This window comes from Lolium perenne, chromosome 2, assembly GCF_019359855.2.
Source record: "Lolium perenne isolate Kyuss_39 chromosome 2, Kyuss_2.0, whole genome shotgun sequence".
Taxonomy (NCBI): domain Eukaryota; kingdom Viridiplantae; phylum Streptophyta; class Magnoliopsida; order Poales; family Poaceae; genus Lolium; species Lolium perenne.
In genome coordinates this window covers 239,754,618-239,782,295 of record NC_067245.2, presented here as the reverse complement: position 1 = coordinate 239,782,295, position 27,678 = coordinate 239,754,618, and the positions used below count along the sequence as shown (strand labels likewise).

Here is a 27,678-nt window from a genome sequence, read left to right as displayed (position 1 = left end):
TGGCCTCCTAAAAGGCGAGGTGGCGCTGGCCACGAATCCCGCGTTGAAGAGACTCAAAGGACTCCTCTGGTCGATGGTCCTTATCGGGCTAGATCCATTCTTATGAGGTTAGAGGCTATTGCGGCTCATCAACGTCTCATGGCTAGGGGCTTCTTCTGCGCTAGAGAGTGAATCAACTGCTAGTGCTCTTCTTCTTCTTCTTCTTCTTCTTCTTCGATGCTTGATAGTTGCGGTGATGACTAAGCACAACCATGTATATTCTCTTTGTGTTACGTTGCTTCTATAATGTACCCGGGAATGGTGTTTTGGCACATGGGAGCATATGCTCCCTTTATTTTGAAATGCATGTTACATATATTTTGAAATTTCAAAAAATTGAAATGAAAAATTTGAACGTACATCTTCACGTGCTACACGCTCACAAAGTCGTTTCATAAAAATCCGACTTGTCGTGTGACGCGTGTAAAAAAGACAAAATTCAATGCTGAAAATAAGGTTTTTCAGGAGACAAAACGTGAATCTTGACGAACGTACGTATATTGTGGAGATGTACATGTAGAATTTTTTATTAAATTTTTTCGTCATTTCGAAATATAATTTTTTGATAGAGGGAGCATATGCACCCGGGAGTTGAATTGAATTTCCGACTCCCTATAATACTTTTTTAGAAAAAAGAAAGAGGTCACAAAGATGTAGCCGCCTTTGCGCTGACTCGATGCCGTCTGGATTCCATTGCTCCTCCATTCCACGTCAAAACCTCCTCGCCGAGCGCAAACCCAACATAGATCCCCTCCTCGTCAGACCATCTCTCCGGCCTCCCGCACCCGGAATATCCAATCCGATCGAAAACGCGCCCCCTTGGGCCCCAATCGCCACCGCCGCCGCCGTCGCACCCCTTTGGTTCGCTGCCGCGGCCGCGCGCGCTCCGCTCCGATGGGGCACAGCGCCAGGAAGAAGAAGAAGCGGGGCGGCGCCGGGCGCAAGGCGGGCAAGGACCACGCCGCGCAGCTCGAGGGCGACCAGACCGCGCTCACCGACGAGCTCACTGCGCTGTAAGCCCCCCCATTGCACTAGTTATCCTCGCTTCGCAGATTTCGTGTTGCGCCGCTGCTCCGTTTTTTTTTTCGAATTCGCGCAATCTGCGAGCCCAGTGTTGTTCGGTTGCCTCTACTCGAATACTAGTTTGGTAGCATGTGGTCCGCCCATCGATTTAGTCAGCGGCAGTTTACCTAACCAGTGCTGGTGTGAGATTCTGAAGCAGTACTAGCTCATCACCTTTTGTTTCTGTCTTCGGAATTGGATTGCCATACTGAGAGCCACAGTTTGTTCACACCCTCGGTCCTCAGATAACCTTACATTGTCTCATATGTCATTGTCAGAACCCTACGTTTTTGTGATTACAGATGTTCGTTCATGCAGAGTTTTTGCTCACTGTATATGGTAGGTGCCAAGTAGATTGTCATTGTGGTTTTGTACTTCTATTGCTCCGTTCCTGACAACTGACGAGTCCATGGTGGATGTTGCTAAGTCTAGGTGAAACATTTTTTCTACTGCCAGCTCTGTTGGCTGTTGCGTACTTGTGATACTTGTGCCCAGCCTTATTGTTCTTCCTTTGCTTTGTGGTCACTAAATTTGAATTATGGGAGTGGATTATTATCCGGAACACTTCTTATGCATTTATATTGATTAAAGTAAACCAGTCATGGGTCTATTTTGAATTTCAGGTTGGACTAGATGCTTGTTAATAAGATAAATTTTAATTTGTTTACTCTGCAAAATGTCAAACAAAGCACTCTAAAGTTTCTGTAGTTTCTCTCTGTTTTTTTTTGCCCTGTCCTGGCCATGTGATCTTAATGGCACCTTTTGGTGCATCAATTAGGGCTGCGATTTTCCTGGAGGACTTCAAAGTAACATCAGAATCCCCTCACACCCGATTTAGCATATGTATCAGGTATTTCATTGTGTGATCTGAAACATACTTATAAATGTGTCACTATACATTTTACTAACTAAAGGTTTGGTACCAATGAAGGCCTTACTCTGATGGCATGGGCTTTGGGGATTTAAATGTTTCGGCTATTCTGGATGTAACGTAAGTATTTGTGTTTAAGCAGTTGTGTTGTGCTGTTTGCACTAGATGACATCCATCTTTTGATTATAATATAGTTGCTTTGCTGGTTACCCTCACAAGTGCCCAAAGTTGCGAATAATACCCGAGAAAAACTTGTCTAAAGAGGATGCTGATCGTCTACTTTCCCTTCTTGTTGATCAGGTATATTTGATTTTAACTGACTTTATTACCTGTCACTATTTGTTGAATCCTTTTCAAAGAGAGCATCTAAGTGGTGAGTGCCCATGATTTGCAACTTGCAATTGATTAAAAAGATATCATGACTTATGTAAAGGTCAGAATTAGAGGAGGAGATCAAGAGATATAAGATCTTGTCTTAAAAAAAGTTAGATGAGACAAGATGTGTTCACAGTTTGTTTAGGGCATTCGGTTTATCTGTTTGCTCATTTTTTTGTTTGTAGTTTCTTAGTTGAAGGTGGACAAACACACCACTGACACCCATTCACCATTTATGTCTATATAAATATATTTGTAGAGAACCTGCAAACAAGTGTTTGCACCATTAAGAGGAGAAGCAAATAGAGACAAGAACTGGACAGCAAGTGCTGGGATCAAATATGGAGGACAAGGGGCACAACTCTAACTACAATGACACAACTAACCTAGCACATACATACTAACACTATGACCCTTACCAGTAAAAACAAAAAGTAGAGATAATAATAGCAACACGACCCTTAATAGTAAACATAAGAAACCTCATTCAAGTTTGTGCCTTGCAGACTAAAGATCATATTGTGCTATGTAGTTTGCCTGTAAATGTAGTTTTCATTGGACCGTTGTTAGTCATGGAACTATGCCATACTGGAAAATATAAGGGCAATACAGGCTCTGCATGTGGCATTCCTTTATGACTTGTTTGCATTCAAATGGTAAAGCAGGCTGTGTGCCTTTCTTGGCAAGTATCTAGAGTAGCATTCAAAAGCTGGGCATTCTACAGTTTTATTCCAGTGAAGTAAATAACTATAAAGTATTTTATTCAAATTTTGGTTATAAAGATTGCCAAGACAATTTATGTTTCAGTATTATCTTATTAAATTCAATTTTAGATTTTGTGTCAACAATGTGCATTGTGATAATTAGCTTCCTTAGTATGCTTAGGTGTTCATGCACTAACATTTCTGACTCATCTTTTGTGTTTGTTATTAGGCAAACATTTATTCCCGAGAAGGGCGTGTTATGATTTTCGATTTGGTAGAGGCTGCCCAAGAATTCCTGTCAGAAATTGCTCCAGCTATCGATTCAACAAGCAGTGTAAGTCAATCTATTCATGGCAATCAGTAAAAATATATGACATGGGACTTGTGGCCCTTTCCATTTGTATGTGCTTAGTGAAACTAAGAATCCATTGTTCATAAATAATTTAACAATCCAGATTCATCGTTTGAGCTGGCCATGTTTTATTGACTTAAGGTTCCTTGGACATCATCTCCTCCTATTGCTCATTGATGTTGGCAATGTAGATGAGCTGTCTTTTCTTGTTTATTTCCGCCTCGTTAGCTAAAGTTGCTTTTAACTTGGGATTATAATCTATACGTCACCTTCTTAGGTTAATATACTACACACTCTTGTCTTGTTGTGCTTCTAGTTTTGATTCTTTTGGTCAGCTAATTTTGTCATATTTACCTCAGATGTTTCTTGGTAGTTGGCACACCATGTTGATGATGTATACTGTGAACTGTTTGATATTATTGTCATGGTTTTTAAAGCCTCCTCTTTAGGACGCTTAAGCGATAGAGCCCCCACTCCCAGCGCCTCACCGCTTTAAAAACCATGATTTTGGTAGTGCTCCGTTCCGCACAAGAAATAGCCTAGCTCTACTAAGGTACTGCACTTCTGCACCACATTGGAACTTCCCAGGATTTGATGTATGCATGAGATTACTTATTTTTCTCTGTCATCGGTAGATAAAATTTGTCTTGCTTTGTTCTCGAGTTTTAGCGTAAATAACATATCTGATGAGGCTTATTATCCTATGGTGCAGGCTCCTCACTTGGCCTCAGACACAATACATCAAACAACTGATGCAAATGCTAAAGTTAGCCTTGACAATGGTCCTTACCCTGGAATCTCTTACATTTATAACTCATTCGATCTGTTTAGTCAATTGTATGATGATAATAGTTGGCAAAGGCAAGGTTTCGATCCGACAACTGATAGTGCCAGGAAAACTATTGGATCTCCAGTCCAGTCAAATGTCAGAAGCAAGAGGAAAACAGTCGATGAGAAATCCCGTTTTTCAGCTGATAAGATTAATGCTGCAAAAAGTTCATCTCGGGATAATGCTGAACAGCATGCCATAAAGCATGGTAGTAAACGAGAGGTAGTTCCAAGTTTACATGTTGTTGCAGAGGAGACCGATAATGACAGCAAAACTTTGTCCACAAGCAATGGAGGAGGTATGTCAGATAATCCAGATAGGAGTTCCAGCAGTGTACATGAACCTGAGGTAATAAAACAACACTCCTATAGGTTTTTGGTGCTTTAAGATTTCTTTTGAATGCACGATGCCTTGTCATTTGCATATTTTCAACGAAAAGGAGATAACTTAAGGTCACATGTTACTTAAAGGACAGTCTGTTTCAAGGATTGAATGGGTACCATTATGAAGAAGGCGAATATAATAGTAATATTTTGAAAGAATTGTTTATGATCTGACTTTCTAAATGAACTTTCGAGCGTTGTTGGACATCCTACCCTTTTTATGGCTTTGGGTTCTTTATTACAATGTTTTGTAGGTATTATTATGTTGCTTAGTTGTAATGTTTTATTGGCAAACATCTTATGTGCTACTTTCCATCTATGCCCTTATTTCAGTATCTTAATGCTTTTCTATCTGGTTGATAGGTTGCATGGCTATACATTGTACCTCGGGATCATCTTTTCTTACAAAAAGACAAATGTTTGTTTGATTGTCTGCTTTTTTTTTTATTTGTGAAATCTGATGGTTTGCTCGAAGTGGATCATTGATGTGTTTGGCATTGTACCAGATATTAACCGCAATGTGACTTAGCATACTGCCTTGTTAACCGCAATGTGACCTATTTGTCTGTGTAGAGTACACCATGTAACTGAAAATTCTGCTCCCACTTTACTACTATATATTCTATGTTTCTGCTTGCTTTTGAACATTCACGTCTACACTGATTTAGTTAAGTGGCTCTTCCAGAATGCTTAATCTGACCACATATTTGTCAATCCTTGCAGGACTCTGACCTTGACGATGAAGCTTGGAATGATGAAGGTTCAGACTCTGGCTCTTCAAATGCACTATCTTATGTTTCAGACATGCTTGATGATGCTGCACGAAATAAGAAAAGGGATTTAATTCTGGTATTCCTTTTTCATCTTTTTTATTTCAAATGAGACTTCCTCCTCTCTTCTGTTTAAGAGAATTTATGCTTAATTGGTGATCATATTTGGTATCTTCATTAGGTACACTTGCTTCGGCTAGCCTGTGCATCAAAAGATTCTCTGTCAGCTGCTTTGCCAGAAATATCATCAGAGTTATGCAACATAGGGGTGTGTACAACTAGAAGTGTTATATGTTTTCTCGTGGAATTTTCTTTATCACTGTTCCCAATTGAATGATCTACATATTTTGTTGTTAACCAGGTTCTTTCTGAATGGGCTAAGAAATTAATCTCTGAATCTCCTGCTGTTTTTGGGGAAACTTTTGATCATGTTTTTGGGCAACAAATGGTATGCACACCTGCTAATATTATGCTAACTCATGATTTACCTCCACCGATACAAATATAGTGTTAATCATCTCTAATTATGAACTGGCTCTCTGATGACATAAAATAGATCTCTTCAGAATGTTCTGTATTTTGGAGGGCTGACAGTTCATCATCTAGGCCAAATTCCCGTTATTTGAATGATTTTGAAGAGCTCCGTTCACTTGGTGAGTGTCTTACTTAAGGGTGTTTTGTGACTATCTCAGGCCGGACCTATCAGTTGTTGTTTCTGAAGAATTTGAGTTGGAATTTGTTCAATTAGCGCCTTCTATATCATGTAATGAAGTTCTAGTACATGATACATTTTGAAAAGTTCATACATGATCGAGACCATAAGGAATGGGATTCATAAAAATATCTGAGGCTAACTGAGCTGGGTTATATAGGCCTTCTGGCAGTAGGTCTTAGCTCCATGTACTAACAGTAAGTGACTAACACAGTGTTGCTGGCTTGTTTTGTAATTGACTTCTCATTTGATATGGTTAGTAAAAAATCAAGTTCAGATAATTTGAATCTTCATTTGATATACAGTACTAATTTTTTTTTTTTATGTTAAACCAATTTGATTTTCTTTTGATATGGCAAGTAAAATTGTTATGTTACAATAATTGATAGTACAAGTTATGGGTTGGTGCTGTCATATGTCCTCCATTCTTGCTCATTTTAGAGTACTTTAGTATACGCTAAAAAACTGCGCCTTAGCATTGAATTTGTGGTGATGTATTGTAACTTTCTCTATGCATTTTCATGGCTTATAACATATAACTTCTGAGACGTCATGTATGATAGGTCAGGGGGGCTTCGGTCGTGTTGCATTGTGCAAAAACAAGCTTGATGGGCGCCAATATGCTGTAAAAAAGATACGCCTCAAGGATAGAAGTCCCCAAGTGAATGAAAAAATACTAAGGTTTTTATATCTCGAATCTTATCTTCTAGTTCAAATGTGCTGTCGCATCATGTTGTTGTTCTTTCCCTTTCATGTACTTATTTGGAATTTGTCTTTATGGAGGAAGCAAAAACCATTCCTTTGTTTGCTACTTGGTACATCATTATTCACCTGAGCATACCTGCTCCGTTAGAAAAAGAAAGGAATATCTGAAACTTCAAAATGAAAATGTACTTATTTATTTTGTTAAAAGTGTTGGTTTTTGTTCTTGCGCAAAAAAGACATGGGATGGTGGAATAATCTAGCAATTATATGTGTACCAAATTTGACTTATTGTCCTGGGAGCAAAGCGTGCCATTTTTTCTGCAAAAAATTGCAAGTGCACATAGTATTGTCACATGCACATATGTCTATGTCTCTATGATGTTGACTTAAGCAAAAAAGAATCTGCAATTTCACTGTTGCCTTGATAGAAACTGTTGAGATGACTCGCTGAGTACTAACATGTTCTAAAATTGGTTTGATAGTAGTATACTATATAGCTCCGCACCATGGCTCACCGAAAACAGAAATAACCAGCGAGCTCACATGTGGATCACCCACACGGACTTATATCCCTCCGGTTGGTAGAGATAGGAAGTATCTCTGCCTCCACACGTATTCCTGTCCTCCCTTTATTCTCTTCTCTCTCGACCACTTTTAGTTTAGGAAGGCTGAACTGGTTTTCCGAGAAGATGACGAGATGCGATGCAAGGTAGGCTCCCAGAGTTTCAGTAGTGTATCTTTAGACATAGTAATACTATGTAAATTCATGTTGCTTCCGTGTTGATAATTGGCCAGTAACAGAGTAACTTTATCTTTTCTATATTAAAACAATTCCAGCATTATCATTCCGGATTATACTATATGAGCCGGTATAACTATCAACTCTTAAGTACCCTAATTCACCCCTACCTCCCTCTGATCCCAGTGAAAGTCATTTTGAACATTGACACGGCTCTAAGATGACACTTTGACCATCAATTTATGTGAAATATGTTGCCTCACCCAATAAATAACTATATTTTATGAAAATATATCTGATAGTGAGTCTAGCAATGTCAATTTCATCTTGCTGATGCTGGTAATGTTTCTACTTTGATGGTAAATGTTGACGCAATTCTGGAATGATTTTTGTTTGGAATCAGAGAGAGTAGTACTTCATATACTTGCAGTATTTCAAGTTCTTTTTTGTGTTGTTTGTATTTAGGGTTTTCTCCAGCATCCCTGATCTCTTTCCTTATTATGTAATTAATATTTTGGCGAGGTGCTCAGAGAGGTTGCCACACTTTCACGGCTGCAACATCAGCATGTTGTTCGCTACTACCAGGTGATTATTCGTGCACATGTGTTTTTTCTCCTCAGAAGTTACAATGTTATACAGTTCTATCTCTTACCTGCATCTTTGACTTGTCAGGCATGGGTTGAAACTGAATATGGTCATCATCATGTTCTGAATACTGGTGCGTCACGCACTGCTGATAGCTCTTTGTATAGCTTTGACGACATCAGCTTATCAGATGCCAGCGCTGGAAATAAGCAGGAATCCACATACTTGTACATCCAAATGGAGTATTGTCCTAGGTACGTTTTAATACATTATGCATCAGGAAAAGATTTGTAGGAATATAGTGTCTAAACCTGGGCCCCGCTCAGTTATAGTGAAACTGTGGTGCTATTTAGAGTATTTAGTGCACATCAATTGAAAGAAATAGGAAAAACATCAGATGTGAGCAACACGACAACACTGCATCTCTGGGGCTGTCTTTACCTACAATGCAAAATTAAACGAATGAGTACTTGACCTGAGGAAAACATGATCTGATTTTCTTGGCATCTGCGATATCTAAAAAGATGAGTACAGGTATATGAGGAGTGATGTTGAATATGCCTACTTCTAGACCATGTGGTAGCAGACTAACTTGTGGGTTGCATGTTTTCAGGAGCTCAGGCAGGTAGGCTTTTCATGGTTGGGCCTGGCTAGGGGTTACCTGTTAGCTTGAATGCTGACCCGGTAGATGCTAGTAGCCTAGCATAGTAGTTTCGTTTTACATACTTGTTTTTAGAAGGAATGGATGCCGATATTTTGAGAATAAAGAAAATATTAGATACTGTATATGGTTATAAAAGGGTCAATCCTAAACATCTAAGCTGGGTCATGGGAATGATCTTTGGTCTGAGAATTCAGATTGTTACGACTGTGGAGTGTGGTATCATTCTGTAACTATGTTTTTGTCATGTAATTGCACCATACTCATACTGTTAACTAGGATATTGATAATGGTTGCTCTAAATCGAACTTGTTTTGACTTTTGAGGGTTGTTTGCAGGACCCTGCGCCAGGACTTTGAGACATATAGTTCATCTTTTAATGTTGACCATGCATGGCATCTATTTCGGCAGATTGTGGAAGGCCTAGCACATGTTCATAGTCAAGGAATCATACACAGGGACTTGACACCTAGCAACATATTTTTTGATGTGCGCAATGATATCAAAATTGGGGATTTCGGCCTTGGTAGGTGCACTTCCTGATGATATTAGGAACTGACATTGCTTTGCAATTGGTTGATATTGATTTTAATGTCCATCTTTATGTATTGGTTAAGCAACAATTCTTAATGTTTTGTGGAAAATGTAATTAACCGTGATCTTGTGCTTCTTCCCATAGTTTTGATGCTATGCATCATGTGGTTATTCTCTATCAATCAGTATTCCTACTTTTACCATCTATTTTTTACATCTGAATTTTTGGTTGCTTGGGAAATTTCGTACTACCGTAATGTTAAATACCATATGAGTTTACCATTTCAGTCTCTTTCTCCCAAATGCTGACATTTGAATACGAATGAATCCATTAATCTAGTTCAGTCACGCTTGACTTTGTTATGGCAAGTTCTTTAGCTTTGACCTCTCCTGAATTACAGGGATTTTCTGTTTAGTTGATTGCCAACTCCAGGTGATTGAGGGAAATTTGAACTGAAAACATTTTTTTCATTGTTCTCAGCCAAATTTCTAAAGCTGGAGCAGCTGGATCATGATCTATACCTTCCTACTGAAGCAACGGGCGTTTCAATGGATGGAACAGGTCAAGTTGGTACATATTTTTATACTGCACCTGAGGTAGAGCAGAAGTGGCCACAGATAAACGAAAAGGTCAGAATCTAGAGTTCCGATTCCTTTACTATACTACGATAAACAAATAGAATTATATGTGTGTTAAAATTGAGCTATTGCATTCTTATGATAACAACTTGATGCCAACTATCGTAGTTTCCAAACTTATTTGAGTTCTATTTTTGCCATTTTCAGGTTGACATGTACAGTGCCGGAGTTATATTCTTTGAGCTTTGGCATCCATTTTCGACAGCAATGGAAAGACATCTTGTTCTCACTGATCTTAAACTGAAGGGAGATCCTCCAGTATCATGGACAACTCAATTTCCTGGCCAGTCAGTTCTATTAAGACGCTTAGTGTGTCCAAGTCCCTCTGAACGTCCATCTGCTGTTGACCTTCTGCAAAACGAACTACCTCCTCGGATGGAAGACGAGTGGTTAAATGGTAAGCTTTTGACCTCTGTGCATTGACGTTATGATGATTGCTATTGTTTTTTTAATTGTTGAAACTTAAGTTTGTACAATTTTGCTGTGGTCCCGTTTGGGCGTTGTCTGTTTTATGCTTTTATGTGCTCCTGTCTGTGCATTGTACTTTGTTGTTTGATTTTGTTGACTGAAGTTTTGCTGCACAAGTGAAGACTGTTTGTCTGCTCTATGGACTACGGTACTCGCTTTGCGGGCTTCATATTTATTTTTTCAACATTGGTGTATGCACCTCTTATCATCTTGGACCTTTAGTACAAATTTGTTTGAGCCTGTTTTTACATAAATGTTGCAACCTTCTTAAATCGAGTACCCCTATATTTGAAGTGGCAGCTTGGTCTGTTCGGCTTATTTTTGTTGCTGCTTTTGTGTACTTGATGCAGATGTACTTAGGATGATACAGACACCAGAAGACACTTACGTTTATGATCGAGTTATATCTACTATATTTAATGAGGATCGTCTGGACGCCAAGATGCAATCTCAGCATGAAAGCAGTAAAAAATCAATTTGTAAAAATGATAACAGTGAGCTCCTGGATTCCATCATTGAGGTCAGCAAAGAGGTTTTTAAGCGACATTGTGCTAAAAGGTTCCAAATATCACCACTACATTCATTGGATGGGAAATTTACTGAAAATAGGTGTGTTTGAATTCTAGCCCACGTAGCTGATGAATATTTAATGTACAAAAAGGGGAAACAAATGACTTTCTGTGACAGATACTCTGTACTGAAAATTATATTATTATTTGTAAACTTCTAGTGGAAAGACAGTGAAGATCTTAACCCAAGGAGGAGAGATGCTAGAACTTTGCTATGAACAGCGGACACCATTTGTTATGTCCATTGCTGCTAATCAGGTTTGTAACAAGTTGATATATTTCACTTTTTGTTGATTTTCTTATTTTTATGTTTATAATAGTTCTTTCCTAGTTGTGTGAATTTGTATGCCTTGATTTTTATTTATTTTACATGACATTTTCTCCTAAATTTTAAATCAATTTATTCATTTCCTTTTTCTTCAAAGAATAAAAGTATGGTTGCTGATTGAAGATTTTCTAAAAAGTTATATATCTGTATTAGTTGGTGTCAAGTGCAGTAGTACCCTAGTCCTTATGTACACACTTTTCTGTGTGGCACCTGTACAGACGATAGTTTGGCAAAGTGTAATAGTCAACCAAGCATGCCCAGGAAGGAATCTAAAAATTTAGCCATATTACTCTTTTATGATCTATTCCAGTGTCCAGACTATAGTGCATGTATACCTTATTGTAATCTCATTTGCTATGTATCCTCCTAATGGTTTGATACTTTTTGTGCATCCTGGTAATATTCATCCAGTGTACGTCAAGTTGGACGTTCAACGAAAGCGCTGTTTTGCGATTTTTCTTAGAGCATACGATAATCATCTTTCTTTTTAATGGTTTCACTCTTCACTTACATGAGATTGCCGATGAGTAAGATGATGAATAGCTAATGCTTACTCACATGGTTCACTTGCAGATATCATCATGTAAACGCTATGAAGTATCATGGGTTCATAGAAGAGCAGTTGGCCATTCAACCCCTTTTCGCTTTCTTCAGGTAAATGCATTATATGTATTGAATTGTCATTTACGGCCAACAGGATTATAATATATCCTTCTTTCCCTTTTGTTTCTCTCTTGAAATCATTTCCAGAATCCATCTATAAAGGTTGTGTTCGTATCTTCTTTTCAGGGTGATTTTGACATTATTGGAGGTTCTTCACCGATAACCGAGGCCGAAGTTATTAAGGTAAGTTCTTACTTTTTGCAAACAATTCATTCCAAGTAGGTACACAACTACCACGGAAGGTTCTTTTAACATTGAAGATGTACTTTTGTTTTGTGACATAAACAATTACTTCCATGCAACCATAGGTGGCTTTGGACCTTGTAAGACGTTTTTATGATTCGAAGGCAATAGTTATTCGTCTGAATCACAGCAAACTCGCTGAAGCAGTTTGTTCCTGGGCAGGAGTTCCTCAGGAACGAAGACAGAATGTTGCTGAGGTATGATACTTCTCCACAGTTTCTGTAATTTTTGGAATCATTTTATCTAATACTTATATTTTCCTTTGCTCAGTTTCTATCTTCTACGCTAGTTCAGTTTTGTCCAAATAAGGCAGATCGTAAGTCACAATGGAGTTTCATTCGAGGGCAACTGTTACAGGTATAGCCAGCACTAACAACTAGTTGAATGCTCCACAAGTAGGAAGCATTAGTATGTTTATGGGTCACACACTCTCATCAACTGTATTACATGTTATCTTCTGTATTACACTTTGTTTTGTGAAGAGCATGCTACTACTTTTGTTGTGAAACTTTTAGTTACACATATGAGCATCATAAAATAAACATTCTGTGGAAAATAGTTTCCATGGTTTAAGCTAATTCATGAGTGAACCAGGATCTTCGTCTTTCTGAAGAAGTTGTTGAGAAGCTACATAAAGCAGATCAGCGGTTTTGTGGATCTGCAAATCTAGTACTTGCTAGATTAAGAGGGACCCTGTTCTATGGTAGTCGCTCTTACCTTTTGCCATAGTTGCTTACATCTAGGAATATCTAAGATATCATCATTGCGTGTGTTCCTTTGTAGATAAATCTGCGTGCAAGGCTCTTGATGATCTCTCCACTTTCCTCAAATGTTTGAGGGTATGGTCAGTTGAAGAACATATTACCATTGATGTACTCATGCCTCCTTCAGACTATTACTACACAGATCTGTTTTTTCAGGTGATGAACCTTAACTACCCTTTCTTTTCAGTATTTTAAATCATTGACAGTCCTTTTTTTTTGGGAGAATCTATGTTATTCCTCTTGTTCAGTATAGGCTGTATATCATTATCAAGCTATATTTACTACTAGTTTGTCATATAGGAAGACGTGACAAAAGGTAAAGCACCTGCATTTTTCTTCTCGATCTTAAGCTCAGTTATATAGTCATATATGATTTAAAAGATGGTATATTAATATGTGCAAAGCATGCTTTAGTGTTAATGTGTTATTATATTAACTGAAACTCAACATATATCTTATTAATCATTACTGTGGTATATGCTATTAATCGTGTATTCTCATAGATCTACTCAAAGGAAGGTAATCCTGTGGCAAGTTCCCATGAAAAGTTGATGGCTGTTGGAGGACGATATGATATGTTGATGGAACAAGCTTGGGATAAAACATATGTAAGTTGTACTTGTGTCTTACTGTATGCTTGAGGGGACGTTGAAAGTATGAAAGGGTTTGCAGTAATAAGTAACTAGAAATAGATAACACGAAACCTTTATGTAAGTTGTACTTGTGTCTTACTGTATGCTTGAGGGGACGTTGAAAGTATGAAAGGTTTTGCAGTAATAAGTAACTAGAAATAGATAACACGAAATCTTTGCCTGGTAAATATGACTGATGACCTCTTAAAGTCTTTGAACCCTGTTTATTACACATTATGTTCATAGAAGGTGACTTGCAAGGGGAGGGATGAATTCAGCGGAATAATGCGTGCCAGTTACCACTGCACCAAATGTTCTATTTTGCAGCCCTTTCACCAGCAATGCCATGAAATATGTGTGTAATTTTGTTTCTTCCTTTTGGACTGACTTAAGATAATAGACAATGTGCCTCCACAGTTGGCCTTCTTGCTGTATGCAAACAAAATGTCATGAAATGGATCTTTTCTGGCTTTAGAAGTAGAGTAACAAGGATACATATTATGTATTATGCGCACTTTGTGTACACTTTCCACCATCCACCATTCATCCTACAGCACTAATTAGGGAAGAAGGGGCAGAGTATGTAATGAGTAGAAGGTTGAGAAAATTCTTTGCAATTATTTGTACCTTAGCCATCCCCTGGAAAAGATTGCTCCCTTTCAAAGGACACACAAAAACAATATGATCCGACTTATTTGTACCGTAGCCATCCTCTGGAACACATTGTTCCTTTTGAAAGGGAGCTTCACACGCTGCACAAAAACAATATGATCTGACTTAGGAAATCCTGAGCAGACACCCATCATGATCCATAGATATTCAGTGGCTGCAATTTTCTACAATAGGAAAACCAGGCTGGAAATGATTGCTCCCTTTCAGATGATCGAAATGAAAGACTCTCAACTGATTTCAGTGTTCAAACTTGTATTGATAATTTCACAGAAAACCAAACCCCCCGGTGCTGTTGGTGTGAGCATTGCACTTGAGAAATTCCTTCCTAATAATCCTGCATCTGACGTTGGATTGCCAAGGTTACACAATTCTTCATATACTTGCTATACTGCATTTCATTTCCCCTTCTAATGGGCCGATGGGATTTCCTTGGACGCAATTATTTTTTCTGGACTTCAGGATTGAACATAGCATCAGTGTACTTGTCTGTTCAAAGGGCGGCGGTGGACTCCTAAACGAACGTATGGAGCTTGTTGAAGAACTGTGGGAAGCTAACATAAAGGTTTGTTATACAGAAGTCATGCTACAAGGGTCAGTGGGTAGTGTGATTCCTTTTCCAACGGTACTTATTGATTTTTACTATTACCAGGCACAATTTGTACCTCAGGAAGACCCAAGTCTTCAAGAACAATATGAGTACGCCAGTGATCATGACATCAAATGTCTTGTATTTATCACTGAAGGACTTTCGCAAACAGATCTTGTGAAGGTAAATATGTTGAGGCCAAGTTACCTTGTCGTGCTCATACATGTTAAAGCGTATCATATCTTCCTCACAAAATAAAAAAAATAAGCCTCAAAAGAAATTAGTTAACAATATGCTTTGATTTGCACTTGGGTGCACTCCATGTTTCTAATTGTATGTTTCTGCTTGGAATACTTCTCAAGTGTCTTGAATTTATAAGAACAACTTCACATCTTTTCAGTAGCACTGGGTATATGGAAATGATTGGGTTGCTGCTTTGATCTGAAAAAATGTGTTACATCATTTTTTTCTGCTGTCCTTTTATTTGAGAAGCGTTTTATCCAAATCACGTCTTTTTTTAATCATTCGCTGCTCAGGCTTTTACTCCATCAATTCGCGCCCTATATTTGTTAAGTGTTTTATCCAGTTCTGAAAGTTCTGGTTCTTTTTGAAGCAAATCATGCATGAACATAATGCTATATCAAGTATCGTTGCAAAATTTGCCTGAAGTAATGCTGCAAGGCCCCTCGCCCCAGCTCTCACCCACAATTATGTGCTTTTGATTCAGGTTCGACATCTTGATGCAAAAAGGGAGAAAGAAGTTAAAAGAGAAGACATTGTAAAGTTCCTATCTGATGCAATATCTTTGCAATTCAAAAATCCTACAATCTGGAGCTGATTGGCAGCTGGTCCGTAGTGACAGTTTTTCAGGTTTGTTCTGCCAAAGGATATAGCAGTGTCAGACTTTATCACAATATAATTCCTTTCTTCCGCACTCTTTCCAACTGTGCGAGTAATTTCAGTTATTTTGTGACCACTGATTTTATTCTGTGAACTTCCAGGTGGAAAAATTGTTGTCTGTTCAAGCATATGATGGACACCAAATTGATTCACGATTGCTACAGTGAGTACATGCAGCGAGGTAACTGGTGGCAATCTTGGTTGGCCTTCCATGGACTAAGATTATGCAGTGTGGCATCAATCTAAGACAGTGGTTGATTGCTGGCTTGGTGTAAGCCTTTTTTGAAGATATGCATGGTAGCTTTGATCCAAATTGATGGATAGCTGCTGAAACGCAATCGTAGCTGCCATTTGTGGACCTGTGATTTGGTAGATGTGGAGAGCAGATGCTGCAATGTGATCATTAAGGTGGAAGAGTGCGCACTGTTTTTGCTGACAGCTGAACGGCTGTGCAACCCGGTTCACCCAGTTTTTGCCCATTCCATTTTCCGCTTCTAATTCTTCTAGAGGTCAGTCTTGTGCATAGTTCAGATAGTTTACGATCATAGTTCAGATAATTTTGCAACTAGGTGAGCTTGGAGAAAACAAGTCAGTGTAGTCTTGCTACCTACTTATCAATATATCATCGTCGTGGTTGAATGCACGAGGCTCCGTGTTTCCCTGTATCTGTGTAGCTGTGTGTGATCTGGAAGTTTGCACAGTGCCACTTGCTTCCGTTTTCTGTCAGCGTTTTCATTACTGTACTAAGTACCAACCGAGCATGAGAGGCCGGTGTCGTCGTGATGCTGCTCGTTGCGTGCTGTCACTTCTGTTTGAGCTCTTTGTCAAACTGAACACCACCCTGATTTTGATATAAGGGCATCTCCCAGCGGGCTGACGCATTTCGGACGTCCGAAATGTCCGTTTGCGTCGGCCCGCGGACGCGATATGGCCTAGGGTGACCGTTTGCGTCTTGGGTACCTCCAGCGGTGCCGACGCATTTTTTGACCGGGGACAGCGTCAAGCTAGCTAATGGCGTTTTACGTCCTGTCGAGGACTGCCGCCGGCGATAACTGTTCCCGCGCGACGACGATCGTTTCCGCGCTTGCCCAATACATTGGCAAGTTTCGCCGGCTTTTCGTGCGCACGGGAAACGCCCTGCGCGCCAACGCCGTTTCCCGCCCTGCCGTGGCTATATATGGTGGACACCGGCGGGGGCGATGGGCACACCTCAAGCTACCATCCATCCATGGCCGACCACATGAATTGGGAGCACGTTGTTCACATGTGCCGCCAGCTCCACCCGGAGGAGGAGGAGGAGGAGAAGGTAGCCGCCGCCGGCGTTGAGGCCCAGCAGATGGACCTGGAGGTGGCGGCGGCGGAGGCGGAGGTCGCGGAGGCGGAGGCGGAGGTGGCAGAGCGCGCGGAAGGGTGCCTCGCGGCGACCAGGGCGGAGATCGCCAACGCCATGGCCGAGCTCGCGGAGGCACGGCGGCCATCGCGGCCCCTCCGGCCGACGCCGTCATCCACGACATCGCGGACGACGACGTCCCCGTGCCCATGCGCTTCGAGTGCGCCGGCGAGCGGCGGATTCTGCTCGCGTCCTTCGAGTCCTGGCGGGGACGCCAGCGCCGTCGGGCTTGGGTGGAGGAGGAGGAAGCCCACGCCTATGCGATGGCCATGGCTCGGGGGTTAATGTGCTCGACCCGGACTCGCTCCGCGTAGGGCCCTTCTCCCGTGCGGGTCGAGCAGAGAACCGCGAGCTAGAGGCCGCCATCGCCGCCAGGGACGAAGCGGTGGCGGCGGCGGCTAGGGACGGGGCCCGCTTCGTCGCCGACATGGCGGCGGTCCAGCGGCGGTCCAGTGGGAACGAGGACGCGGCGACGGCGGCGGACCAGAGGCCCGGGCGGCGGAGGCGGCGGTCCGAGCGGCGGCGGAGGAGGAGGAGGCCGGCGGCGGCGGAGGAGGCCACGGCGACGGCCCCGTGGGGACAGCGCCATGGCCGAGGCCGTCGAACGCCGCGCAGCGGCAGGACGAGATGTCCAGTCGCCGGCGTGCGGAGTGCGCGAAGCGCTCCCGCTTCGACGACGCCGCCGGCCCTTCCGACGGCCAGTAGTAGGGGACGCGACTGCGAGTAACCGAGGCCGGTGTAGGCCGCGCGACGGCGAGAGGTACGGCCGTTGTAGTTTTAGGTTAACTTGACTACTCTGTAAAGATGGTCCTTTTGGCCAATCAATAGTAATGACAAAAATCTTTTGCTTACCTAGTCACTGCCGACCGGGCCCGGATGTACCCAACACGGACACAATCCGTGACCGCCGAGCGTCCGCGGAGACGCAAACCTGACGCATATTCGGGCCAGGTTTGTGTCTCCGCGGACGGCCCCGTCACTTTGCGTTGCCCCGCTGGAGCAGGCCTAGACGCATTTCCGGTCACGGCGGACGAAAACGGTCGCTCAGCACTCAGCGTCCGTTTGCGTCGCGCCGCTGAAGATGCACTAAGCTACTGTCACTGTTCGGACCATTCTATAGCTCTTCTTTATGCGCATTGCTCGCCTGCCGGCTGGAAATTCGCACCATGTACCGCGAGCCGCACATGGAGTGCCATTGAAGAAGGGAATCCATCGCCCTCTCTCAAGTCTCCTCCTATGACTATTAAGCTAACCAAGGATGTCCAAACGATGCTTAACACAGGGATTAATCTACCAAATCCAGTGCACGCGCATCACGAATCACAGCCTCACAGGCCAGTTCCAGTTGAATGCCACCCTTTTCAATTCACGGCCCCATCAATCATACTGTGCCAAAGATGAGCTGCAGTCCAGTGATGAGCTGCAATATGGGCCTGGAGAAGTGTATCGGCCTGTCGGCACGTGAGGGCTCACGTGCGCCCAGACGCACATCTGTCGCGCGGAGCGCGGTCGATGTCCGATCCGACGGCGAGCTCGCCGGCGACGGTCGGGCAGACGACCGAGATCCGCCTCCGACGGCCGGGGACGTGGCTTAATTGTCGATGCTCCTCCACGCGGTTTCGGTTGACCTATAGTTTTCTTCGCCTTTTTCTATCTCTGTTGTCTCTCTGCGGCTTAACTTGAATTTTAAAGAGGAGTGAGTGCAGACCAACTACCTGCCAAAACGCGTTTGCATGCGACATGATAATGGCCGGCCACCATTTTCGTCGGTATCGTTTTGGTAGCTCTCGCTTCTCACCCACTTTTAAAAGGCGCCCCTCGTCGCCTCCGAACGAAAACATACACCAAACTACACCAAAGTACCAACGGCAGGATATCCTCTTGTTCTGGAGCACTGGACGTTCAGACGTGACATGGTGTTCATTTTTGTTAAATATATGATGCTAGTACGGAGTACTATCTTTTGCCAGTGCATTTTAACGACAAAAGGCAAAGTAGCTCGTCCAGATATTCCGCGGGCTTCCACTTTCACATTTTTTTTGGGTGTATGTATGTTGAGTACGTGAGAGCAAGTCTTTTAGTAAGAGACAGAGCCTGATCAGATTTTATTTAAAAACTGAATTCAAATAGGCATTGTTTTCGTCCTTCTATTAGTTCGTGGGTGCTTGGTTCCCATGGATATCAACGTGGCAACAAGTCTGTAACGGAAGCACAACAAATTGAAATGAAGAATTCTCCGCAAAAAAAAGGACTATTATTTGAAGTGCGTACAGTAAAAGCCTATCTTCATTGTACCTTTTTTTTTAAAGTAAACATTAGTGTTATTGTTTTCCTTTTGTTCCTTTGGGTGAGGATGCAAACACTTGCCTCCCACAATTCACTATAGCCATAACTGGCATTGATTTTCCTGGATACAATACACCATCCATAGAACTATAGAAGAAAAAAAAACGAGTGAATTTAATCGAAGACAACAATCTAGTCAAATCATGATGTAGAAAGGAGGAAAAGGCGGAAACTCAAAACTGATCTCGGGTGCATATGCACCTGTTATGTACAAAGCATATTCCAAAAATAAAAAAAATGTAGGAAAAAATTCGCATGTAGAGGGACATATTCTATGTGCGCACGTTAAGTTTCACATAAAACCACCATTTTTTGTGCCCTGTGTAAAAAAGACAAAAATATGTCTTGAGAAATGGATTATTTTAGCACCAAAATATGTGTCAAGATATACACGAGACATTTTTTATATTTATTTAATATTTTTATATATGATTAAAATGCATTGCAAATAAAGGTGCATATGCACCGGGTGCAGAAACACCCTGTCCCAAAAAAAGATCCTCTCCAATTCTCCATCTACTGAACTCTTTTGACATACAAGTACAACACTTTCTCCTTTTCACAAGAAAGAATGCAAAAAAGCAGTATAAATAGAACCATGGTCCACGGCAGAAGCTTTGCACCAACCCAAGAGAAGAGATCATCGAATGCGTTGCCAGGGAGAAAATGACAAAAAACTACCACAATTGTGCCATAGTTGACGCGGAACTACCAAATGGGACACGATTGTCACATGACTACCATGTTTGGGGCAGGGTCGCGACGCGGAGCACTGATTGAACGGATCAAGCGTGTTAACCATGTTTCTGGCAGCCCTGGCCCACCGTCAGAGCTGACGTGGCTACCAGTCGACGGACGGCCGTTAGGGCGCGCGTTAGGGCTGTTGTTTTAAGGCGTTGGCTGGGTCGTCTCCTTCCTCTCTCCTTTCTCTCTGTTCCGTCGCACTGGAAGCAGTCGCCGCCGACGTAGATCTCCGCCGCCGCAGGGACAGACGGCCATGGTTTCTTGGGGTGACGGCGAGGATTCCTCTTCAGAGCAGAGCTCCCTCGGCGCTGATGTGAGTCCTCTACTTATGCTGTCATAATTTGGGCAAATTGCAGGGTTAGGAATTGGGGGAATTTTGATTTTGAGGAGGATTTAGGCTGATTCTTCTTTGTTTTTTCGAACTGCTAGAGTGTGAACACTACCTACGACTCTGATTTCTGCGGTTTAGCTGATGATGGTGCAAGTACTGTGACTTGCAAGCATGGTGCTGTAGCTGCTCGATTTGTAGCATTTGATGGTTGCTGGACAGGGAGGAGGTTCTTAGGGTGTGCAGGGCATGATGGAGAACCAGCTTGTGATTTTCTTCTGTGGGTAGATGGTGAGTGGCCACCTGCACTTCGGAAATCATTGGCAAAGTTGTGGGATTTGTATGGACAAGAGAAGCAAGGCAGGGTTAATGATGCTCTGGACAACATGGAGAAGAGGTTCAAGCTGAAGGATGAGATTGAGAAGATGCACATTGACCTGAGGAATGCTCAAGAAGAGATGAAGAAAATTGTGGAGGAGAAGCAAGTGATACTTGCCTTGAAGGCCCAAGCTGAGCAAGGATTGATTGATGCTAGGGCAGAGTTAGAGCAGAAGAAGGCACTGGATGCATCAAGCAGCAATATGCACAAATGCATGAGAATTAAGGCAGAGAAGGAGAGAGATCAGTTGAAAGAAGAGAAGAGAAAGCTTGAGTACATAATTGGGGATTTATTTAAGCTCAAGGAAACCACCAGGGCAAAGCTGAAGAAGATCAAGGAGATGTGTGAGGAGTAGCTAGCTTGTGTACCAGTTTAATTTTATTTGTCATGTTTGAATTGAATTCCCTATGGTTTGTAATGTTGAACAATATGTGTTGGTTTGTAATGTTGAACAAATGATGGTTGGTTTGTAATGCTGAACTAAATGATGGTTGGTTTGTAATGTTGAACAATATGTGTTGAATCTGTTGAAGTTGATCCCTGATGTTCAAATGAATTCCTTTTTTATCAGTTTAATAATGAGTTAGAAATATTTGTTATGTGGAGAATCTGTTATGTGAGAAATTTTCTAGAGTTATTTGACATTTGGAAAGGTCTCGACATCGAGGCTTCGACTTTGTCGAGACCTTTAGGGTAATTTTAAAGTTGGAAAGGTCTCGACATCGACGCTTCGGCATTGTCGAGACCTTTAGGGTAATTTTAAAGTTGGAAAGGTCTCGACATCGACGCTTCGACTCTGTCGAGACCTTTAGGGTTATTTTACATTTGTAAAGGTCTCGACATTGACGCTTCGACTTTGTCGAGACCTTTAGGACTATTTTACATTTGGCATGAAGCAACAGTTTGAAACATCATAGTCTTAAACAACATAGGCATCACAAAATGGTCTTAAACATCTACAGGCATGGCCTTTAGGTCAGAAGCATCACATCAGGCATGGCCTTTAGTTTACAGGCATCACAAAATGGTCTTAACCATGTCAGGTACATGCACATCCAAATGATCTAGCAGGACCAACAGTACAAAGGACCTAATTTCTTCCTTGGAGAGGAGGGTCAGATGCATCTCTTCCTGGACCAGCATTTGCTCCAGCATTGAAATAACCAGACAAACCCCTGGCATTTCCTGGAGCAGATCTTCCAACATTTCCTGGAGCAGATGAACCAGCATTTCCTGGAGCAGATGAACCAGCATTTCCTGGAGCAGATGAACCAGCAGTATACCTTGGAGCTGTGCCTGGAGCAGATCTTGAAGCATTTGGTGGAGCATTTCCTGGAGCATTTCCTGGAGCATTTCCTGGAGCTACATGATGTACATTGGTCCCAGAAGAGCTAGCAGGTACATTAGTCCCAGAAGCATCTGCTGTTGGCATTGTTCTATTGGCCTGCAGATGTCATGCATAAATTAGGACATTGCAATGTAGAAATAAGTATGATGTGCTGTTGACAGTGCATTACCTTGTGATTGTTTTTCCTCATAGCTAGGTCAGGCCTCAAAGGTTGTGAGCAGCTAGTGTACTTGTGGCCCTGTAAGTTGCAGTTGCTACAAGTAATTGTGGACATTCTTGATGTCTCTTTAGGTGTGGGAGGCTCAAATTTGCCCTTCCTCCTTTTTTCTGCCCTTCTACCCTTCAAGTGATCTTTGAATGCAGTGGCATGATGTCAATGTATCTGTCTTAGTCCAACCATGTTGTCTTTGGCATTGGATTGAATACGAGCTTGTAGCTCTTCAAGTACATTTCTTTTGTGAAAAAAGGAGACACAAAATCTTACGGACACATAGCAGCCTTATAAATGGCACTCACCGGCATGGTTGCAGTGGCAAGCCGATGAGCTGCCACTTCCTACAAGAGCATGTCCTACAACTAATGTTGACCTCATGTGTAACTTTCCCACTTTTCACTTGCCATAGTCCTTTATCTGCCCTCTTAGGGATGCAATTTCTTGAGTACTTCTTCATCAACTCCAGCAGTTCTGCATAATGTGGTGTAATTTCCCATCCAACCGACTCTCGCACCATCTCTTTTTCCAGCCCATCTGACCATGCATTTGTCATATATTCCTACAAGCATTGTCACTATTGGTTTGTTCCTGACATCAAGAATGTATTTGTTAAATACCTCTGACAGATTGTTTACCACTAAATCTGTTTGACAGTTGGTGTCCATTGCAAACCTTGCCCATGCCTCCACTGGTATCTTGCTCAACCATTTCCATCCTTCCTCACTCTGCTTCTTCATCTCCTCCATTGCTTCATCAAAACCATCTTTTGTGTATGAGTATGCAGCATTATCCATGCACTTCTTCAAGTCCTCTCCTCTAAAGCTCTGTCTGAAAATTGGCATATATATGCCTCAGGCAAGATACCTCCGTGGTGAATTAGGGAACACAGTGGACACTGCTTTCAGTCATCCCTTTTGCCTGTCAGACATTATAGTGTAGTACCCAAACTGTCCATGATCTCCACCAAGTGCTTGCTTCAACTGCTCAAGAAACCACTGCCAATTCTCTGTATCTTCTTTGGCAACCACTCCCCATGCAATTGGATAGATGTTGTTATTTCCATCTCTGGCAGTAGCTGCAAGGATTTGAGCTCCAGAGGTGAGCTTAATGAAGCAACCATCCAAACCAATAAATGGTCTGCAGCCCTGTAGAAACCCTTCTCTAGCAGCATTAACACAGAAGAACAATCCATGAAATCTAGGGCTGTAAGATATGTTCACCATCTGTCCTTTCTTCATTGCTTCAACCTGCTCATCTGTTGGACCTGTGTGATGTTGGTCACAATGCACCTGGAACCAGGGTTTTTGTCTATAACAGTCTGCAGATAATCCCTTAGTCTGTGATATTGTTGCTTGTGATCACCCATCACCATCTCAATTGCCTTGGTCCTTGCCCTGTAAGCCATCCTCTTGGGAACATCCACTCCAAAATCTTTCTGTGCTTTGTCTTGCAAAGTGTTGATGGAAGTGCTGATGTTTGATTTGTATTCAGTAACATATGTACCACTAAGCCACTTTGCATTAACCCTATTGCTAGATGGATCTGTTGGGCATGTGTGCTTCAACTCCATTTTCTTTATGCAAAATGTAGCCTCATTTTTTATCTTGGCAGCTGTCATATAAAATGGACAGTCCCACTTTTTCTCCTTCTCCTTCACATTCTCTTCATTATTTTTCTTCTGCTTGTCCTTGCACCACACAATGATCCTGTCAGGTGTATTCCTGTGGTAATGGAAATTCCTGACCTGCACAATGTGGAGTCTAGCCAAAGCTTGCCTGAATTGATACACATCTTTGAAGCAAAGTCCCACCATGAATTGTTGCTCTGGATTCTGTCTACTATCATCATACCACACCCTCTCCTTGGCCATCTTTCCTCTGCTCTTTCTCCCTCCTGCTAACACAAAAGGCAATGGCTCATACCCATCATCCTCTTCTTCTTTCAGAAATCCTTTGTCACCCTCATCATCAGAAGGAACCCAATCTGGAATAACATCTGCCTCTACTTGAGAATGTGATCTCAATGTTGGACCAGGCCTCTTCACTTGCCTCTTCACTGCTGGAATTGTTGAAATATCATCACACTGAGTTGCATTGTCATAAATATCCTCCACATCACTCTCCCCCTCACAATGAAGCACTGGATCAACATTCCTCTTCTTCCTAGCAGCAATTCTCTGGTGCATTTCCTCTTCCTGAGCTCTTCTTGCCTTCTCTGCAGCTAATGGGTCAAATCTGCCTGGATATAGCCAACTATCATCCTCATCTTCAGATTCCTCTTCTTCTTCTTCTGCCATACATGTCTCTAGATCCAGTACATGTTTACCCTTCTCACAGTTAACACTCTCCTGTGTGTGCATCTGAGGAAAGTTGTGATCATCCATTTGTGACTGCCAACCATCACAAAAGGAACTGTCTTGCCTCAGAAAAGGGTGGGCAATTGGCTCTTCTTCCTCTGGATCAAGGTCAATTGTGCTTGCATGCTTTCTCTTCATTGGTGATAAAACAATTGCTCTTTTCCTATTGTCCTTCATCACAGTGAGCACCAGTTTCTTTGTACTTGCATACTTCACTAGCATTTCATCAACCTTATAGTTGCTGTCCAGTAGCTCTAATCCACTCAGTCCTACTCCTTCATTTTTAACATAATATAAGGAATCACACAGACCATATCCCTCTTCCTCCATGATGGACAACAATTTCAGAAACCTTATTTCTGTCCTATGTAAAGTTTTGTGAACAAATTTTGCTCCATCAAATTGAAAATAGAGCTCCCACATCTCTGCCTTCTCCCTATTATCCAAATTAACATTCTAGTCAATCTACATCGTCATTCTACCAACATTATTGCCAGAAATAACACTACGGCAAAATGGAACAGGGGATTACTCTACAGAGGGCAAAATCGAACAGAGAGGTAGTCTACAGAGGGCAAAGAACTCTTACCCGCTACCATTGTAGAGGTAATGGCTCATGGGGTCATTCTGAGACGTCCTGCCCTCAGATGTCCAGCACTTCTCGGACTCTGGACGCGGTGGGCTTGGTGGCGTCAGCTGCAGCACCGGCGACGCGTGCTGCAGCACCGGCGAGGGCAGGACGAAGCCCTCCATGCCATCATACGCCGGAGATTCGCCGTGCACGCCTGGGTCGCCGAACCAGTCGCCGCCGGCTCCTCCGTCTTCCATTTCTGTTCGATTTGGGGGAAAGTCAACCAGGAGTTGCCCTAACGCGCGCCCTAACGGCCGTCCGTCGACTGGTAGCCACGTCAGCTCTGACGGTGGGCCAGGGCTGCCAGAAACATGGTTAACACGCTTGATCCGTTCAATCAGTGCTCCGCGTCGCGACCCTGCCCCAAACATGGTAGTCATGTGACAATCGTGTCCCATTTGGTAGTTCCGCGTCAACTATGGCACAATTGTGGTAGTTTTTTGTCATTTTCTCGTTGCCAGGCCACCGCAGCAGCACTAATACCCTCCCTCATGCCACCCTCCGGCCTCCTCTCCTACATCCCCACCAGCCTCTCCTCCATCCTCCCCGTCCGCGGCCGCGTCGACGTGGCCTCCTCCTCGCCGCCGTCGCCTCCACCGTCTGAACCGGCCTCCTCGCCGCCGTCGAGTCCGGCAGCGTCCCCGAGCAAGATGTCGCCGACGCAGAAGCAGGCGGACGGCGCGGAGCTGGCGCGCGTGTTCGAGCTGTTCGACCGGAACGGCGACGGGCGCATCACGCGGGAGGAGCTGGCGGACTCGCTGGGCAAGCTGGGCATGGCCGTGCCGGGCGACGAGCTGGCGGCCATGATAGCGCGCATCGACGCCGACGGCGACGGGTGCGTGGACGCTGAGGAGTTCGCGGAGCTCTACCGCGCCATCACGTCCACCGGCGCCGATGAGGCCCCGGCGGCCGAGGAGGACGAGGAGGACATGCGGGAGGCGTTCCGGGTGTTCGACGCCAACGGCGACGGGTACATCACCGTGGACGAGCTCAGCGTGGTGCTGTCGTCGCTGGGGCTGAAGCAGGGCCGCACCGCCGAGGAGTGCCGCCGCATGATCGGCCAGGTCGACCGCGACGGCGACGGCCGCGTCGACTTCCACGAGTTCCGCCAGATGATGCGCGGCGGCGGGCTCGCCGCGCTGGCCTGATTTGGGCGATCGATGTCCTCGCTAATTAAAATGTGCGCTTGGTTGTAGGAGGTGTAGATAATCCATGTAACCGCTCTCCATACTTCTTTCTCTCTCTCTCTCTCTCGTTCCTTGGTTTGTTCGTTTGTTCGTACGGTATTGATGGGCTTGCCGATTAATTGTTGTATTGCTTGGGAAGAATCAAAAGGTTTCTATCTATCCACGTAGAGTACCGTGGTCTTATGGTAATGGTATCATCTGGGCATCTGCATATCTCTTCACGTCAGTGTGTCAGGAGTTGAGTTTAACTGAATCTTTTTTTTTTTTTTTTTTTTTGAGAAACACAGTACAAACGCAGACGCTCACATACACGCGTATACACTCACCCCTATGAACGCACACACACACCCCCTACCCCTATGAGCACCTTCGGAAGACTGAGCCGGCGGATTAGATCTTGAAATTGACGAAGTCACCACAGGCGCCTCGCTGTCGACGGGAACGTCGCCTCCCACTGAATGAATATTCCGTCTTTATGAGACACACAGATGTCAAACCTGGGGTTTGAACTCTGGTGGGCTGGAGGTACAACCACCCTCCTAACCACCCAACCTCAGGTTGGTTCTCTTAACTGAATCTTTTTGTTCTCTAGGACATGACATGTTCTGTACTTCGTTTAGTTGCGTAGGTGAATTTTTTTGTGGCCTTCGACAGATAGTGGGTGCAACCGTTTGGTGGCTGGCATAGACATGCTCAGCTCAAGGCTACTCCCTAGGGTGTGTATTTGATTGTCAAGCACTAGTCCTCGTGGTAACCTTTTCTCAGGAGTGGTGGGGTTACCAAAGCAATGACAACAAGAATACCTGATGGTAGCAAGTTAATCTAGCAGTACCTAGGAAGTAACAAAAATATTTAGGTAAGCCAACAACAAGAACGGTACTTAAGCAGAGGCCACCTAAGAGCATCACTAGCAGTACCCTCAAACTGATCAAACCCTCAAAATAACTGTTTTTTTGTGGGTTCAGGCCGA

At 43.1% G+C, this 27,678-nt stretch overlaps 4 protein-coding genes across 4 annotated transcripts; 3 read left to right on the top strand and 1 right to left on the bottom strand.

Annotated features, from left to right (window-relative positions):
* Positions 1 to 725: 725 nt before the first annotated feature.
* LOC127335370 (eIF-2-alpha kinase GCN2) lies at positions 726 to 16,428 on the top strand. Its single transcript, XM_051362015.1, has 30 exons — positions 726 to 1,052; positions 1,880 to 1,951; positions 2,033 to 2,092; positions 2,167 to 2,272; positions 3,281 to 3,385; positions 4,116 to 4,580; positions 5,339 to 5,464; positions 5,567 to 5,653; positions 5,747 to 5,833; positions 5,942 to 6,038; positions 6,661 to 6,778; positions 8,072 to 8,126; positions 8,214 to 8,380; positions 9,126 to 9,313; positions 9,803 to 9,951; positions 10,108 to 10,357; positions 10,779 to 11,037; positions 11,159 to 11,255; positions 11,899 to 11,979; positions 12,115 to 12,171; positions 12,297 to 12,428; positions 12,502 to 12,588; positions 12,826 to 12,934; positions 13,015 to 13,151; positions 13,499 to 13,603; positions 14,570 to 14,658; positions 14,759 to 14,861; positions 14,949 to 15,068; positions 15,613 to 15,755; positions 15,887 to 16,428. The coding sequence occupies exons 1-29, from the start codon at positions 934 to 936 to the stop codon at positions 15,721 to 15,723; spliced, it is 3,738 nt and encodes a 1,245-aa protein (XP_051217975.1). The 5' UTR covers positions 726 to 933; the 3' UTR covers positions 15,724 to 15,755; positions 15,887 to 16,428.
* A 4,090-nt stretch (positions 16,429 to 20,518) lies between these two features.
* LOC127329242 (uncharacterized) lies at positions 20,519 to 21,327 on the top strand. Its single transcript, XM_051355774.2, has 2 exons — positions 20,519 to 20,578; positions 20,695 to 21,327. Exons 1-2 carry the CDS (start codon positions 20,519 to 20,521, stop codon positions 21,325 to 21,327), a joined length of 693 nt encoding a protein of 230 aa, XP_051211734.1.
* A 547-nt stretch (positions 21,328 to 21,874) lies between these two features.
* Positions 21,875 to 22,666, bottom strand: LOC127330533 (uncharacterized). Its single transcript, XM_051356716.2, has 2 exons — positions 22,490 to 22,666; positions 21,875 to 22,416 (listed from the first exon to the last, which is right to left on the bottom strand). The coding sequence occupies exons 1-2, from the start codon at positions 22,592 to 22,594 to the stop codon at positions 22,063 to 22,065; spliced, it is 459 nt and encodes a 152-aa protein (XP_051212676.2). The 5' UTR covers positions 22,595 to 22,666; the 3' UTR covers positions 21,875 to 22,062.
* A 3,313-nt stretch (positions 22,667 to 25,979) lies between these two features.
* LOC127335369 (probable calcium-binding protein CML22) lies at positions 25,980 to 26,871 on the top strand. The gene has a single exon (XM_051362013.2). The coding sequence runs from the start codon at positions 26,013 to 26,015 to the stop codon at positions 26,667 to 26,669; it is 657 nt and encodes a 218-aa protein (XP_051217973.1). The 5' UTR covers positions 25,980 to 26,012; the 3' UTR covers positions 26,670 to 26,871.
* Positions 26,872 to 27,678: the final 807 nt, after the last annotated feature.

What these genes read in the sequence shown, in the direction of transcription:
- LOC127335369 (XM_051362013.2), top strand. Translation starts at nt 26,013, where the DNA reads ATGCCACCCTCCGGCCTCCTCTCCTACATCCCCACCAGCCTCTCCTCC.
- LOC127330533 (XM_051356716.2), bottom strand. Translation starts at nt 22,594, where the DNA reads ATGTCCACAATTACTTGTAGCAACTGCAACTTACAGGGCCACAAGTAC. An exon ending in TGAGGAAAAACAATCACAAG is followed by an intron (nt 22,417 to 22,489) that starts GTAATGCACTGT and finishes TGACATCTGCAG; the next exon opens with GCCAATAGAACAATGCCAAC.
- LOC127329242 (XM_051355774.2), top strand. Translation starts at nt 20,519, where the DNA reads ATGGTTTCTTGGGGTGACGGCGAGGATTCCTCTTCAGAGCAGAGCTCC. An exon ending in AGAGCTCCCTCGGCGCTGAT is followed by an intron (nt 20,579 to 20,694) that starts GTGAGTCCTCTA and finishes TCGAACTGCTAG; the next exon opens with AGTGTGAACACTACCTACGA.
- LOC127335370 (XM_051362015.1), top strand. Translation starts at nt 934, where the DNA reads ATGGGGCACAGCGCCAGGAAGAAGAAGAAGCGGGGCGGCGCCGGGCGC. An exon ending in CCCCTTTTCGCTTTCTTCAG is followed by an intron (nt 11,980 to 12,114) that starts GTAAATGCATTA and finishes TCTTCTTTTCAG; the next exon opens with GGTGATTTTGACATTATTGG. An exon ending in GAAGACAGAATGTTGCTGAG is followed by an intron (nt 12,429 to 12,501) that starts GTATGATACTTC and finishes TCCTTTGCTCAG; the next exon opens with TTTCTATCTTCTACGCTAGT.